General features: G+C 46.3%; 1 protein-coding gene across 2 annotated transcripts in view; it reads right to left on the bottom strand.

The window, feature by feature from the left end:
- lt (vacuolar protein sorting-associated protein light) overlaps nucleotides 1-15,445 on the bottom strand; it is a 188,939-nt gene that overhangs the window by 130,947 nt on the left and 42,547 nt on the right. For both annotated transcript variants that reach the window (XM_065441321.2, XM_065441319.1), the window contains exons 6-9: nucleotides 14,864-14,998; nucleotides 10,604-10,723; nucleotides 9,013-9,080; nucleotides 6,924-7,117 (exon numbers count right to left, since the gene is read on the bottom strand). In XM_065441321.2, coding sequence (XP_065297393.1) covers nucleotides 6,924-7,117; nucleotides 9,013-9,080; nucleotides 10,604-10,723; nucleotides 14,864-14,998 — 517 coding nt within the window. The remainder of the gene's footprint in view (nucleotides 1-6,923; nucleotides 7,118-9,012; nucleotides 9,081-10,603; nucleotides 10,724-14,863; nucleotides 14,999-15,445) is intronic.

Here is a 15,445-nt window from a genome sequence, read left to right as displayed (position 1 = left end):
CACAGAGAAAATGCCGTCGGCAGTACTACTGTCGGCGTCGTCAGGCTCGTCTACCGGGTAGCGAGACAGGCAGTCAGCGTCCTTGTGTAGTCGGCCAGATTTGTAGGTGACAGAGAACGAATATTCTTGGAGGCGTAAGGCCCAGCGACCAAGTCTTCCTGAAGGGTCTTTCAATGAGCATAACCAACAAAGCGCGTGATGGTCTGTGATAACGGAAAAGGGTCGGCCATATAAGTATGGGCGGAACTTCGCAACCGCCCAAACCAGGGCCAGACACTCACGCTCAGTGATGGAATAGTTGCGCTCCGCGGGTGAGAGGAGCCTGCTGGCGTAAGCGATAACACGGTCGTTGCCGCGCTGGCGTTGTGCCAGTACTGCGCCAATTCCGTGACCGCTGGCATCAGTACGAACTTCGGTAGGCGCAGACGGATCGAAATGGGCCAGAACGGGGGGCGTTGTGAGAACGTCGATTAGATGCGAGAATGCAGAGGCCTCGTTAACGCCCCACTGGAAAGGGGCGTCTTTTTTCAAAAGCTCGGTTAGTGGTCGTGCTATGGCCGCGAAATTTTTCACGAAACGGCGGAAGTAGGAACAAAGGCCGATGAAGCTGCGCACATCCTTGACACACTTCGGAACAGGAAAGTGCGTAACAGCATGGATCTTGCCTGGGTCCGGTTGCACTCCGTTCGCGTCAACGAGATGCCCAAGGACGGTAATCTGGCGACGGCCGAATTGGCACTGCGATGCGTTCAGTTGCAGACCGGCGCGACGAAAAACGTCCAGGACTGCCGAGAGGCGCTCGAGGTGCGTAGCGAACGTTGGGGAGAATACTATGACGTCGTCCAAGTAGCACAGGCATGTGGACCATGTGAAACCATGAAGAAGGGAGTCCATCATGCGTTCAAAAGTGGCAGGAGCGTTACATAGACCAAACGGCATTACTTTGAATTGATAAAGACCGTCCGGAGTTACAAAAGCAGTCTTCTCGCGGTCGAGATCGTCCACAGCAATCTGCCAGTAGCCGGAGCGGAGGTCAATAGAAGAGAAGTAGCGAGCACCATGGAGGCAGTCAAGGGCGTCATCGATCCGATGTAGGGGATACACGTCCTTTTTGGTAACCCTGTTAAGGTGCCGATAATCCACGCAAAAGCGCCATGAACCATCCTTCTTTTTTACCAGTACAACCGGTGACGCCCATGGACTACATGACGGTTCTATGATGTTATTGGCAAGCATTTTGCGAACTTCAGCGTGAATAACTTGACGCTCAACCGGTGACACTCGATACGGGCGGCGATGAATAGGAGGGGCATCGCCGGTATTAATGCGATGTTTAACAGTTGCAGTTTGGGCCAAAGGACGATCGTTAAAGTCAAAAATATCGTTGTAGGAAAGCAGAACGCGGTAGAGCTCACGAGCGTGCTCGGACGGCATGTCGGGCGCAATCATTTTTTGTAAGTCGGCGATGGTGCAAGTTGTCGACTGAGATGGTAGAGGAGGATCGGCTGAATTGCTGTCTACCTCAATAGATGCTATTGAGTGATCTTCGAATGAGCAAAGCTGGGCCAGAGACATCCCGCGTGGCAGCACTTGTGTCGTCAAGCCAAAATTGACCACTGGCAGGCAGACGCAATTAGCCGTAATAGATAAAACGGTATGAGGTACCGTGATCCCGTGGGTAAGGAGGACGTCTTGTATAAGAGCCGCGACATAGTGACCGTCGGGCACTGGTGGGGACGACACTAGGTCAACGTAAGTCAGTGCCGTAGGTGGCAAGCGAACAAAGTCGACGGAACTGAGGCGACTGGGGTGTGGTTCAGCGGGATCCAGAACAGGCAGGTCAAGGCGGAGAGTACTGGCGGAACAAGCAATGAGAGCAGAATGTGCGGAGAGGAAGTCTAAGCCGAGGATAATGTCGTGGGGACAGTGGGCGATGACTGTGAATAGCACGACTGTGGAGCGATCGGCGAAGGAGACGCGGGCGGCACACATACCAATTACGGGGGCTGTTCCGCCACCGGCGACACGGACAACAAGCGTCGTGGCGGGCGTGATTATTTTTTTCAGGCGGGTACGAAAGTCCGCGCTCATTACCGACAAATGCGCCCCAGTGTCTATAAGAGCAGATACAGGAACACCGTCGACTTGCACGTCAAGAAGGTTCAGATGAGTGGGCAACGTCAGTGGAGGATTTGGCGGCGTAGGGAGCAATGCAGCGTCACCTCGAGGCGCTGCATCATTCAGTTGTCCGGCTGGGAGCGGCGTCGGAAGGGAGTCGGCGAAAAGGAGCGACGGGGCTGGGGAGAGCGAGATTGTCGTCCTTGGGGCGAAGGTGAACGAGAATAGGGGCGGTTCGGCGCAGGAGAGTCAGTGGCGGCATTATCGGAGCGTGCGGCATAAGGACGAGAAGGACCACCCGAGGGGCGAGAATAGGCAGTATAAGCAGACTGGGTCGGGGAAGTCCAGCGACTTCGACAGTGCCAAGAAATGTGCCCGATGCGACGGCAGTGAAAACAAATGGGCTTGTCGTCAGCAGTGCGCCATTCAGCTGGGTTGCGGAAACGTGGTGGGTAAGACGATGCGGGACGGGGCGGAATCGAAGAAGCCGGATGGGTATCAGGATGATGGGCCGAGCCGATGGTGTGAAGGCCCATGTTTTCGAACTCCTGGCGGACAACTGCCTGGATCAGGGAAACCGTGACTGCCGGTGCGTTGGTGGGGCTGGAGTCGAAGGCAGCCGGATAGGCGGCCTCAATCTCACGCCGAACGATCTTGGTAATATCGCCGGTGTTGTTGGGACGAGGAGCGGCGGCACAGGAAGAAGTCGCTGGGGTGTTGGGCAGACGGGCAAACTGCTGATCGAGACGTCTGCTTTTAGCGAGTTCCAGGCGGCGGCACTCTTTGATAACAGCATCCACCGTCGCGACGTTGTTGAATACGAGCAAGTTGAAGACGTCATCGGCAAAGCCTTTGAGGATGTGGGATACCTTGTCTGACTCAGGCATGTGTGCATCAACTTTGCGGCACAGAGCCAGGACGTCCTGAATGTACGTGACATAGGGCTCTGTTGACGTCTGCACACGGCCGGAAAGCGCCTACTGCGCGGCAAGTTTGTGACCGTAGGGGTTGCAGAACAAGTCTCGGAGCTTTTGCTTGAACGAATCCCAACTGGTGAGCTCCTCTTCGTGCGTCCGAAACCAAACTCGAGGTGTGCCACCGAGGTAAAAGACTACGTTGGCGAGCATGATAGTAGGGTCCCACCGGTTATTGCGGCTGACGTGTTCGTACAGGCTGATCCAGTCGTCGACGTCGTCCCCATCTTTGCCCGAGAATACGCCAGGATCACGAGGAGCAGGGAGAGAGACGTAGGTCGTCGAAGTGGCAGGAGGGGTCGGAGGCGGCTGAGTCGAATTGTCAGCGCCGGGAGCCATGAAGCTAGGCTCGACGTACCGTCCACTGCGAAGCTCCGTGACGAGGTACAGGGAACGTCCACCTCCACCAGATATGTTACGTAAGAAGACGCAAATGAAAAGCTATATACAAGTATATTTACAACGTAATACGCCGCACTTGGCCAAGAGGCAACAGCCCGCGCTCGCTTCCAATCGTCGTCTTCGTCTTCTTCCTGCTCAGCTCTTCGTCAGTGGGAATATACCCCGTAGCAATATGAATAGTTGATTGTTTAATGCTTGCGATGCCCTCTAAAATGCAGCGCGAGCGTTCTTCTTCCGAGACAAACTTGGTTTTGCAGTGAAGTAGGCTTAAAACGTCAACGGGTTTTGTGTTAGGCTTAAAACAGTGCTTAGAACCTAAAGCAAGGGTTTTGCAAGAGGTATCACTTACGATGGCGTCTCTAAGAACAAGTACGTTATTTGACGGTAAATTATTAGAAAGGTGTTCTCTCTTACTTTGTTGAAAATTGAAATCCTTCTGTTTTTGCCTAGGTGCTTCCTTCACTTGATAGTTGGCGTTCGTGTTGTGCACTTCTCTTGTGTCCGTGTTTGCATGCCTTACCCCGTTTTTGCATTATGAATCCTTACCAACTACTCAGCTTTCTGTTGGTCACTGCTGATTCCTTTCAATGTCATCATCCTTATCGGCATGCTTAATGTCCAATGCAGGATGAAGGCCACTCCTAGCATTCAGTTATCCCACCTGTCTCGCATCAGCTGATTCCATCCTAAGTCTGCAAATTCATAATCTGATTTAAAGTGCAAAAAACGAAGATGAAAGAAGAAGGAAGACCAGAGAGGATGAGCACATTGCCATCACATCATCATAATGACAATAAAATAAAATACAATCGACTTCCATTCATTCGACCCTCATGGGACCGACGAAACTGATCGAATTATCCGGTGGGTCGAATAAGGCAAAGATGCATAAGAATGACAAAACACACCGTCAGTTTATTTGGCAGTATTTGCCAGTCTAACACTAATGCGTGCCCACTTTCCAAGCCTATGTGTCACAAGTAGAAAACTAACGTAGAAATTACATTAAAGCTCCTAAACAAAGTAGATACCTAACGTGCACCGATTTTTTTAACAAGAAAAAATTTGTTGCGCAATGGCAGCCAGTTTTTTTAAGTCAGCTTCGCCGCAGTACAATACTGTTATGCGGTAAAAAATACAAACGCCGCGGTTTTGATTTTGAATCCCGGTTGCACCGCACAGGCTATATTCGGCCCAATTTACCTAAAAAAAGAAGATGCATGTTAGAGTTGGTAAATACCGTAATAAGACATTGTGAGTTACGGTTATTGCTTGAAAATCTTTCTAGGGCTGGCCAGAAATAGACATTTTCGACGAGCGGCAAGATGTGTTTCACTGTCCCCTAAGCTCCACTGAGACAGACACTGCCACTAAAGGGGTCGCTATTGGGGCTCCCCATAGGGGTCAGGCATATATATGCTGACTTGCAAGTTTGAATTATCCGGTGAAGAAGAATTTTAGGATCGAAATAACTAAAGTTTGGGTACAGAGAAATGCATAGGTGCTTGCCGGAACCTTTGGTTGGGATCAAATTAACCAAAAAATCAAATTAAGTGGAATCAAAAAAGGAAGTATAATGTCATCATCGTCGGCCTATTTTTATGTCCGCTGCTGGACAAATGCCTGCGATCTCTAATTACCCACATCTTGCACTAGCTGTTTCCAACTTGCGCCTGCAAATTTCCTAATTTCATCACCCCACCTAGATTTCTGCCATACTGGACTGCACTTCCCTTCCCTTGGCACCCATTCTGTAACTTTAACGGTCCACCGCTTATCTACCCTACGCATTACATGGCCTGCCAAGCTCCATTTTCTTCTCTTAATGTGAACTAGAATATCTGCCACCCCGTTTGCTCACTTATCCACACCACTCTCTTCCTGTCTCTTAACATTACGCCTAGCATTTCTTAGTCCATTGCTTTTTGTGCAGTCCTTAACTTGTTCTTGAGCTTCTTTGTTAACTAAGTTCCTGCCCCATATGTTGGTACTGGCAGACTGCAATGATTGTACACTTTCCTTTTTCAACAATAGTCATAAGGTCCCAGTCAGGATTTGGTAATGCCTGCTATATGCAATATAACCCATTTTTATTCTTCTGTAAATTTCCTTCTCATCGTCAGGGTCCCCTGTGAGTAGTCAACCTTGAATTTTTGTTCCCTTGCCAGGCTGTTTAACATTAGCTTTCTCTTCTGCATATTAATCTTCAACTCTACTCTTACACAGTTAGGTTAAGGTTCTGAATAATTTGTTGTAATTCGTCCTGGGTGTTACTGAACAGGACAATGTCATCTGAAACCAAAGGTTGCCGAGATATTCGCCATTGATCCTCACTCGTAAGCCTTTCCAGTCTAATAGCTTGAATACTTCTTCTAAGCAAGCAGTGAATAGCATCGGAGAGATTGTGTCTCCTTATCTTACCGCTTTCTTGACAGATAACTTTCTACTTCTCTTGTGTAGAATTAAGGTGGCTGTGGAAGCTCTGTAGACATTTTTCAAGATATTCATGTATGACTCCTGTACTCCTTGATCATGCAATGCCTCCATATTTGCTGGTATCTCAACTGAATCAAATGCCTTTTCATAATCTATGAAAGCCATATAAAGAGCTTGATTAGACTCTGCAGATTTCTAGATTACCTGATAGATGAAAAGGATGTGATCCATTGTAGAGTATTCCTTCCTGGAGCCAGCCTGTTCTCTTGGTTGACTGAAGTCAAATGTTACCCTTATTCAATTGAAAATTATCTTGGTGAATATTTTATATAATACTGAAAGCAAGCTAATGGGCCTATAATTCTTCAATGCTTTAACATCTCCATTCTTATGGATAAGTATAACGTTGGGATTCTTTAGCTCTCTGGTATGCTTGAAGTCATGAGGCATTGCATATAAAGAGCCGCAAGCTTTTCAAGCATGACATCTGCTCCATCTTCGATTAAATCAACTGTTATTCCATCATATCCTGCTAATTTTCCCAGGGTGATGCCTTGTAAGGGCCTTCTAACCTCATCGTTAGTTATATATAAGCCTCTGCATCCTGTTTAGCACTACTTCGAATGAAGGTAGTGTGGCTGCTCTGAGTGCTGTGCAGGTCAGTATAGAATTCTTCTGCTGCTTTTACTATATCATCGAAATTGCTGATGACTTTACTCTGCTTATCTTTCAGTGCATACATCTTGTCGCGTCCTATGCGGCTGCGGCGGCCAAGATTTAATCCCGCGATCTCATGCTTAGCAGTGCAACGCCAAAGGCACTAAGCAACCACGCCGGGTCGCAGACACCGACAATCGTCTTCGATGATTCCTGCCACAATTTTATTTTATTGAAGCCAGGACTTCTTTTACAAATAAAGGCATGTCCGAGCACTTTAAAGTGGTAGACAATGCTCATCAAGGCTGGCCTCTAGAGCAGGAGATGCAAGCTTACCAATCTCAACGTAGATATCAGCCTGGTTGCGTTGCGTGGAGTCTTGCACTGGTTGGACGTTGTTCTCAGCCACAGTGCGTTGCGGGTCCCGCTGACGGATGCAGCACACCTTCACGCGGTCAGCCCAACCCACAAGCAGGCACCGCTCATCACGCCATGTCAGGATGCATCGATGGAGTTCTGGTTGTTTCAGCCTGCATACACCAGGTCCCTGCTGACAACTTGCCACTGAAGACAGTCCCATGTGCTGTGCAATCATATAGAGATAATCGAGTATTGATTCATAACTGCATCTCAGATTAGTGGCGCCCATGTGGTGGCTGCAAAATTTACCTGAATCTAACCCACAACTTTTTTTCTGAGAAAATGGGCAGAAAATTGTCTGCACATTACAATTGAACACGAAACCAAAACTGCATTCATGGCACTGGCAACAGCCTATTGTCAGAGCCATCAGATGCAGCGACATCGCCATCACAAGATGGCAACAGAGCATGTTTTCGTGAAGGTTGCTGTGGGTTCATTTTGTGCTCGATTACGATCTGAAGTGGTACTCTCGGTCAATCACTCTTGCAGATACTTTCACTTTCCAGAGATTTCATACGACATTGGATGCAATGGCGTATATGGCTGCCAGCATTTCTGGCACTCTTTTAAGCTTGCTATTTTACACACACACTGTAGGAGGCCCACTTTGACAAGACAGATACAGAATCACAAAAAAACTTATGAAAGTCATAATAGTATCTCTAAACATGATTGCTTGAGAATGCCGCCCCAGTGCACTTGGTAACTGTGGTCACTGAAATGCAAATAGCGATGATGACACGCTCTTTTATTATTAAAGCTCAATAAAAATTTTTTAAATTCCTCTCCTTTAACGGTCCATTCTGCACATCTCGCATTTTTCTGATTGTGAACATGGGGGGCATGCTATATTTTTCTCTTATATATCAGAGGAACTTTACATTCACGTGAACTTTAATTTTATTCTTTTAGACCAGCAATAATTGGGTAAACGTTTGATTCGGGTAATTACGGTAAGTGGCTATGGTGTTCTGCCACTGCATACAAGATTGCAGGTTCGACTCCCGGCTTTCAACACTGCATTCGGATGGGACCAAATGCAAAAATGCTCTTGTAACATTTACCTGTCCATAAACTGAACACTCAATCAGTCAATTAGGTCAGATTGGCTGTCTAAAGATGCTAACATTCATGCATTTTCACATCAGTTGTGTTTCCTATGCCCAAAGCAACAACACAGGCAACACTACAGGCTGATCCATGGCTAGTCTTAAAAACCATTCAAGTACGGATGTGTAAATACTGAATAGTAGATTGTGATGATTAGTAACGTTGATCATAAACAGTGTAGGAAGAAGAAACAGAATTGTATGGTGAAGGTTACTTGCAAAGCATTTGCCAAGGCAGCAGTTAAGTGTGCATGCCTTGTGTGTCTGCTAAGGCTAAGGCAGACCAACCTGTTCTTGCTTCCGGCCTCCAATTTCCCTGATGATAAAGTGAACTTTCAGCTTGAGAAAAATTTCTCAGACTTTGATCTGCACTCACTCAGGCTTGCTCGGTCATTTGGTATGTTGCTACATTGAGTCACAGTAAGTAGTGGCGTAGCAGATGACAGAGGGGGCCAGAGCGAGTGTCAAAAATGTCATAATGTTCTGCTCAGACATGACAACCTTCTGCATCATGATATGTACACCTCCTGGATACTTAAACCAAAAGTGGTGCATAACAAACAGGCATCATTCTAAGTTAGTTAGAATGCATGGACACTTGCCAGTAGTTTTTCTAAGGTTTAGTGGATTTGTACCTTCATTTAACGTACAAAAATGACAAATAGAAGAGGTCATGTGAGTACTCCTTTAATGACGACCTATAGCATGGTTTGCAAGCACTTTTGCATTCTATAACCACCAGAATATGGCCATAGTAGCTGAGAATCAAACTCATGACCTTGTGCTCGGCCAGCGAAATGCCATAGGTACTGAGCCTCTGCAACAGGTAGGCAGCACTGAGCAGGACATGTGAATAACAGACTTGTGCAGGTGAAACTGCCAGGAACACTCACAGGGGGTCATGGTCCCTGCTAATCATGCAGATGAAATCCAGCACTTGCATGTCATACACCAGGATTGTCTGCAAACACAGGCACATAGCACCTCAAGTAATGTGGTCAGCAGAACAACCCATTTCAGACAACTACACTCCGTGACAAATAAAAAAAATTTTGTACAAGCTCCACCCACAGAAAGTGCACTAAACCTACCCTACCTGTAGTGAAACATACCGTACTTACTAGATCCTAATGCGCCCTCGATTGTAACATGCACCCCGAATTTCATATTTCAAAAACTGCAAAATGCAACATCCTCTATTGTTTTCTCGCCAAATTTTCATGGTATGAGAGAAAAAAAGAAAAACAGCAATTTTTATCGCTTGGAAAAAATAAAATTTGAACTATACGAGGTTGCTACAGGTTCAGTTTGGACACCGGCTATAGGTACGGTATTGTCCAATGATGATAACCTCTCAGTGCTCACAAGAGCTCCCGGCACCACATTATGGTAAGGCATACTTACTGCAGTAATATACTATTACAGTGTATATTACAGTGTGTAATATTACACCATTAGAATAACAGGGTGGAGGGTTTGAACCGAAAAGGGGGGGGGGGGTGCAAAGAAAAGAAGCTCGCTCATTTGGCTTAGTGCTTGCCTTCAGTCCAGCTAAATCTCCCCTTCCCCTCATTTTTCTTCTTGCCTTTACAATATGATATGCCTTTATAGACCATAGGCTGTTGGCTAGGGATTTTTGAAATCTTTTCCGAAGTAAAATAGAATGCATGGACACTTGCCAGTAGTTTTTCTAGGGTTTAGTGGATTTGTACCTTCATTTAACGTACAAAAATGACAAATAGAGGAGGTCATGTGAGTACTCCTTTAATGAGGAGTACTCACTCTCTCCCCTTTAGAAGAACCCCACCTATATATACTGTGGCGAGGAAAGCGTACGTCGCCTTGAAGAAGACAAGTCCACTTGTTGAAACGTTGGCTCCTGCATTCACCTTGTTCACGTTTTGCTCAATCTGATTATGAGGCACACCGCAGTGGGGGACTCCGGAATTTGGACCACCTGGGGTTCTTTCACGTATACCTAAAGCTAAGTACACTGGTGTTTTCGCATTTTTTCCCCCATCAAAATGCGGCCACCGTGGCTGAGATTTGATTGCACGACCTCGTGCTTAGCTGCACAACACTACTTGCACTTGTGGGGGTTCCACTCTGCGTGCGTCTAGGGCTGAAGGCGAGCTCCGGCGCATCCCCACACACTGCAAGATGGGGAAGCACTGTGTAGCAGTGGCGTGTGGCTAGAACCAGAGCTGCATCCTCCATAAATGTTAACCCTTTCAGTGTCGAGTTTTTTCTCCTAAAACGAACACAACAGTTTGATTTCTGTTGTGCAATAAAAAAGAAAAAATGACATGGATACTGGCAAATGCTCTCTTGATGTGCTCCTCCCATTCCTACCTGACAAAAAAAGAATGTTATAGGGACATGGCAGGACAGAATTACGAAAACGTACCAGTATGTCAGTGATGCTGAAAAGGGTTAAAGAATTCACCAGGTGTACATGCCCACAGCACCGGTGTAGTGTCGTACCAGGTCGGTTGCCCAGGCGGCAAAGCGTCCTTTCCAAGAGATGTTTCGTACTGGGCCCTCACCCTGGTGCAGGATGCTGGTGCGATAGCGGGAGAGGAACCCCTTCTCGTACAGCACCACCTGAACAGTGGCATTCACAACAAAGCAGAAGCTACCATACATGCACCAGATGACATCTATCGATGATTAACTGACAGATTGGTAGCATTCAACATATCAGAACACCACAGCGACTCAAGATTCATGGCAGCTTTCATGGAAAAGATGCAAAGGTTTAGATTGAATTACAATGCCATAACCAGGAATTTGCAAGGACTAAATAAACATTTTGCATTACAGCTCAAAAAAAAAAAACATTGAAATAGTCATATTCAACGAGCAGACTGCCACTAGCCACCCCCAATAGTGCAACTCCCCGACACGAAGCTGTTAACGAAATTGGCTTCAATATACAGTAGAATTTCGACGATACAATCTTTGTGAGAGCCATAAAATAGAATGTATCATGAAAAAATTGTATCATCCAAAGCAAGCTCCAAAAAGTAAGAAAACATGCTTGCTTGCTGACAAACTCGCTAGCAAAGATTCCTGTGGCATTCAGTGGTATTTCTGCGCATAACATGTGCATTATGCGGAACAGCATCTCTCAACATCACACGAACCACAGCCAACACATGTTTATTCAGCAACTTTAATATAGCTCGTTGGTTTTTGCTGAACTTTCTTTTTTTTTAAATATCCGTGAACAAGATATTTTGGAAGTTAAAAAACGAAGCTGCCATCCCTCGCACAACTGAGCATTTGCAATGAAGCCCCAAAGAGTGTCTGATGCTGTGAGTGTGTCACCAGCAGTTGAGCACCGGTCGCTGCAGCTGTCGCCACCTCCTTGACTGCCGTCATCTTGGTCGTCATCACTGCCGTCTTCTTCACTGTCATCTTAGTGCTTGCCATCTTCAGCGGTTGCCTCTGCAATGTCTTCCACAATCCATAACTCGCATGTTGCCAGATGGTCATTCGCATGCACAAAATCTTCCGAGGAACTGCCTGCATTCAAGTGATCCCAGTCGGGGATCTAAAGCATAACGTAGTCTTCCTGGTCGCACGGTGTGTTACACGCACCGTACATTCTACATTTTTTAAAGCAGTTAGCGATGCTTTCTGGCTTGGCACGATCACACGACATGACACGACACGACACGACAAAAAGTGAATGGTGTCGAGGAGGTCAATCTTCAAGTTACTGCAGTTTCGTTGGATCTTGGCCAAAAGCCGTTACAAACCAACAAGCTTCAGAAATCACATTTTCCATTTCTAATAATGTCTGCATCAAGGGGCTACAGATGGGCTGTGGTGTTTGACAGAAACTGTGTTGTAGAACAAGCCATATCATGCCTTAAATTGATGCAGCCACCCACCAGAGGCTGGGAAGCCTTTCATACCCAAGGACTGTGCGATGTCATTGGCCTTCTATCGCAAAACTTTGCTGTCGATGTTAACACCTGCTGCTCTCACCTCCTTAAACCAAGCCAGGAAGATGTCTTCCATTTGTCCATGCTGCACACTTCTTGTGTGCTGTATGCCGGCGTCGAAGACTAGTGCATTTCTACAAATTTCTTCACACTTGCCAATGACAGTGTTCAGTGTTGAAACCGGCAAACCAAGCTCACTTGCCAGATCCACATGCTTCTTCTTCGAATTTTCTTCGAACTTGCAGATGATATTGAGTTTTTCTTTCAAAGTCAGTGGCTTGCACTTCCTTAACATCGCCGCAAAGGTCACAGCACCACGAGGCCAAGAACTCCGAGATGAAGGCGGTAGTATGAAAGCAAGCAAAAAAACAAAGGAACGCCAAAGAGCAGCGTAATACCATGAGAAATACGACTGTTGGACGAGGGCAGGTGCTTCATTCAGTTACGTGACTGCATGAATCATGACTGCATGAATGACTGCAAAATCTCACCTGAAATGCCAACCAAAGCAAGCGTGAGCGCAAGCTGACGTGAGCAGAAGATACTAGATGTGAGTACGAAAATAGTGGTTGTGTGGGTCCGCATGACACCAGTTTTCCACACATACATCACTGAAGGGGCAGCTCTCAGTGGTCTCCTTTGCTCGCGACTCGTTTGCCGGCACGGCATGCTGCGATTAAATTGGTGCAGAACCGATCCCTCCGGCAGCACGCAAGACCTGCTTCGCGGCGGCTTTTGTGGAGCACGGTTTGCCGCCGCCAGCACACAGGGCTAATGCACAGGGAACAGGGCATAGCGCACAGCACCATAAGGGCTAATAGGCGCTGCTTCGTTGGGCATTGGTGACTAAAGTTATGGTTTGGTGCTGAATCGATGCAGATCTATTCGCAACAGCCACACAACATTTGAAAAGCCGACAAACTGCCTCACAAACGAAAGCAAGAGTCAGCAGATGAACGAGGGGGTGTACCGAGCATCACGTGAACTTGCCGTGGCCCTCCAGATTTCAGATTCTTTGGCAAGTGGCAAATCATGCCAAACTGAATGAAGCGGCATTGACGGCGTAGGTTACGTGCAGAGTGGTGATCGAGTCACGTGATTCACAGTCCTTTCGTCTGTCGCTCAGATTAGCCTTACGTTAACCCAACTGCCGTAAAGTTGGTTAGCCCTTCTGTATTTAAATAAATTCATCGACGAATACAATACTCCCTAATACGAAATTTGAGCGCGGCTCTATACGAGTTTTCATTTCGCGATATATCGGCTGGTGCGGACAATCTGTTTCGTGTGGCACACTGCAAACAGAGCGAAGTGTGGGATGACTGCCTCGCTAATCTAGAGATCGTGAGAGGCAGCGCGTGGGTGACACATGGGCGCAATTCACAGCAGCCACCGCAGACGGACCTCCCAGATGATGCGTGCTAAGCTGGCGTCGTTTCGTAACCATCATAACCACGCTATGCTTTTCTTCCTTCTCGAGCTTTCATCATACCCCCCTCCTCCCTTTTCCACCCGCGTCTTTCATCCCCTGCGTGTACTCTTTCATTCTTTGCTTGTTCGCTTCGTTACACCGACGCTTGCCGCGGAACAGCCGTCTAAGAGCTAAACTTTAAAACTGGAATGAAAAGCTTTCTGTGCAATTAATAAAAAATCGCTGCAAAATGCAGGTCCACTATTAAAGCAAGAACCCCATTGCTATTCAGTACAACAGAATGTCACTAATTCATTAGTTCCAAAGCAAAAAAAAAAAACAAAAAACAAACAAACAAGAACACATTCGATTTAATAGAAATTCTACTGATCGAAAGATTAACATTTTCCAGACCTTCATTACCAGAATTGCACTGCAATCAGTGCTGGCATACTAATTTAGTGTTCCATTTAATAAGAGTAGACTGTACTGTATATCTTGATGTTTATGTACATGAGGTACTAATGGCTTTCAACATTCTTGTTATGCAACGCTAGGAGACTCCCAACCATATGCAGCACTGTATTTTCTTGCCCGAAATTTGCAAGCATTAAATTTTTTGTGAGATATTATCTAATATTTAATTGGATATTCGTATTTTCTTTCTTGATTCGATTTGATATTCAATGTGAAATCGGCTAGTTGGTATTCGTACACCCCTACTACAAAGTGTTAGCTGGAACATTGACACAGTATTCTCGGATGTTGAGGACGAATTTCTTGAAAATGATGCTAAGCACAGGATTTCTGCTATATGGATATTACTTAATTACTGCAGAACTTTAATGCCGCAGCTGGAACATGTGCTCTGAAGTGATCAATTCCAAAGTTAATTTAAAAAAGCTTTGTTAATTAGCTAGCACACTCTGCAATTTATGCTGCAAGTACTGTCTATCTTTTCCAAGTAATCTAGCTGATGTGAAAGAACTTCGATATTAACTAAGAAGATGCTTAATTAAAGAGTTTGTTTCCATTAAGACCGACTGACTTCATCAATAGACATCATGCAGTCTCATATAAAATTTATGTGCAGTCTGGTATGTGTGAGTAGATATGGCAAGTGCATGATCACCTTGAATGAATACTGGGATTTTATGTGCGAAAACCCCGATTTGATTATGAGGCATGCCGTAGCGAGGGCCTCCGGATTAATTTGACCACCAGGGTATCTTTAACGTGCCCCCAATGCACGGGACACGGGTGCTTTTGCATTTCGCCCCCGTCAAAATGCAGCCACTCCTGCCGGAATTCGATTCCGCGACTTCATGCTTAGCAGCGCAACACCATAGCCTCTAAACCACCGCGTCAGGTCATGATCACCTTGTCAACGCCTGTGACAAAACGCCTGCCTGAGCCAGAACGATAGAAGTTCGGGTCAATGGCCACAGCACCGACGGGACGGTCAAAGGTCAGCTTCTGGTTCTGGTCACTTGAATAGAGACCGTGGACCACCACCTGTGTGTGTAGCAAGGCACAGGCAATAATCAATTCAATAATTAAAAAAATTATTTGTTTGAAGGAGACAATTTACAAAAGGCCTGCCAGAGGGTCAAAGAGTAAAAGTGCCTCACAGTGGCTTTCTCTAACCATTTGCAGTTGGCAAGTAGAGGTGCATGCAGAGAGAGAGAGAGACATCATTGTTGAGAGACAACAGTGTCATTGCAGTGCTCAGGGGAACATGCTTCCTACACGCCATACATTAAAAGCAACAACAACAATAACCACCATGGCGACAACGATAACATGCTTCTGGCATACAACAAAGCAACAAGTACGCCACTTTCTCCTTCCTTCACCAAGCAATTCGAGTACATTGGTTTCCCAACTGGCATGATTGTAACATCTTACCAATGATGATTATAACTTTCTGGCTATAACCCCGAAGCTAGACGGATTTCTAAC

This window comes from Dermacentor albipictus, chromosome 1, assembly GCF_038994185.2.
Source record: "Dermacentor albipictus isolate Rhodes 1998 colony chromosome 1, USDA_Dalb.pri_finalv2, whole genome shotgun sequence".
NCBI lineage: Eukaryota > Metazoa > Arthropoda > Arachnida > Ixodida > Ixodidae > Dermacentor > Dermacentor albipictus.
This window is presented reverse-complemented; position numbering and strand designations above follow the sequence as displayed.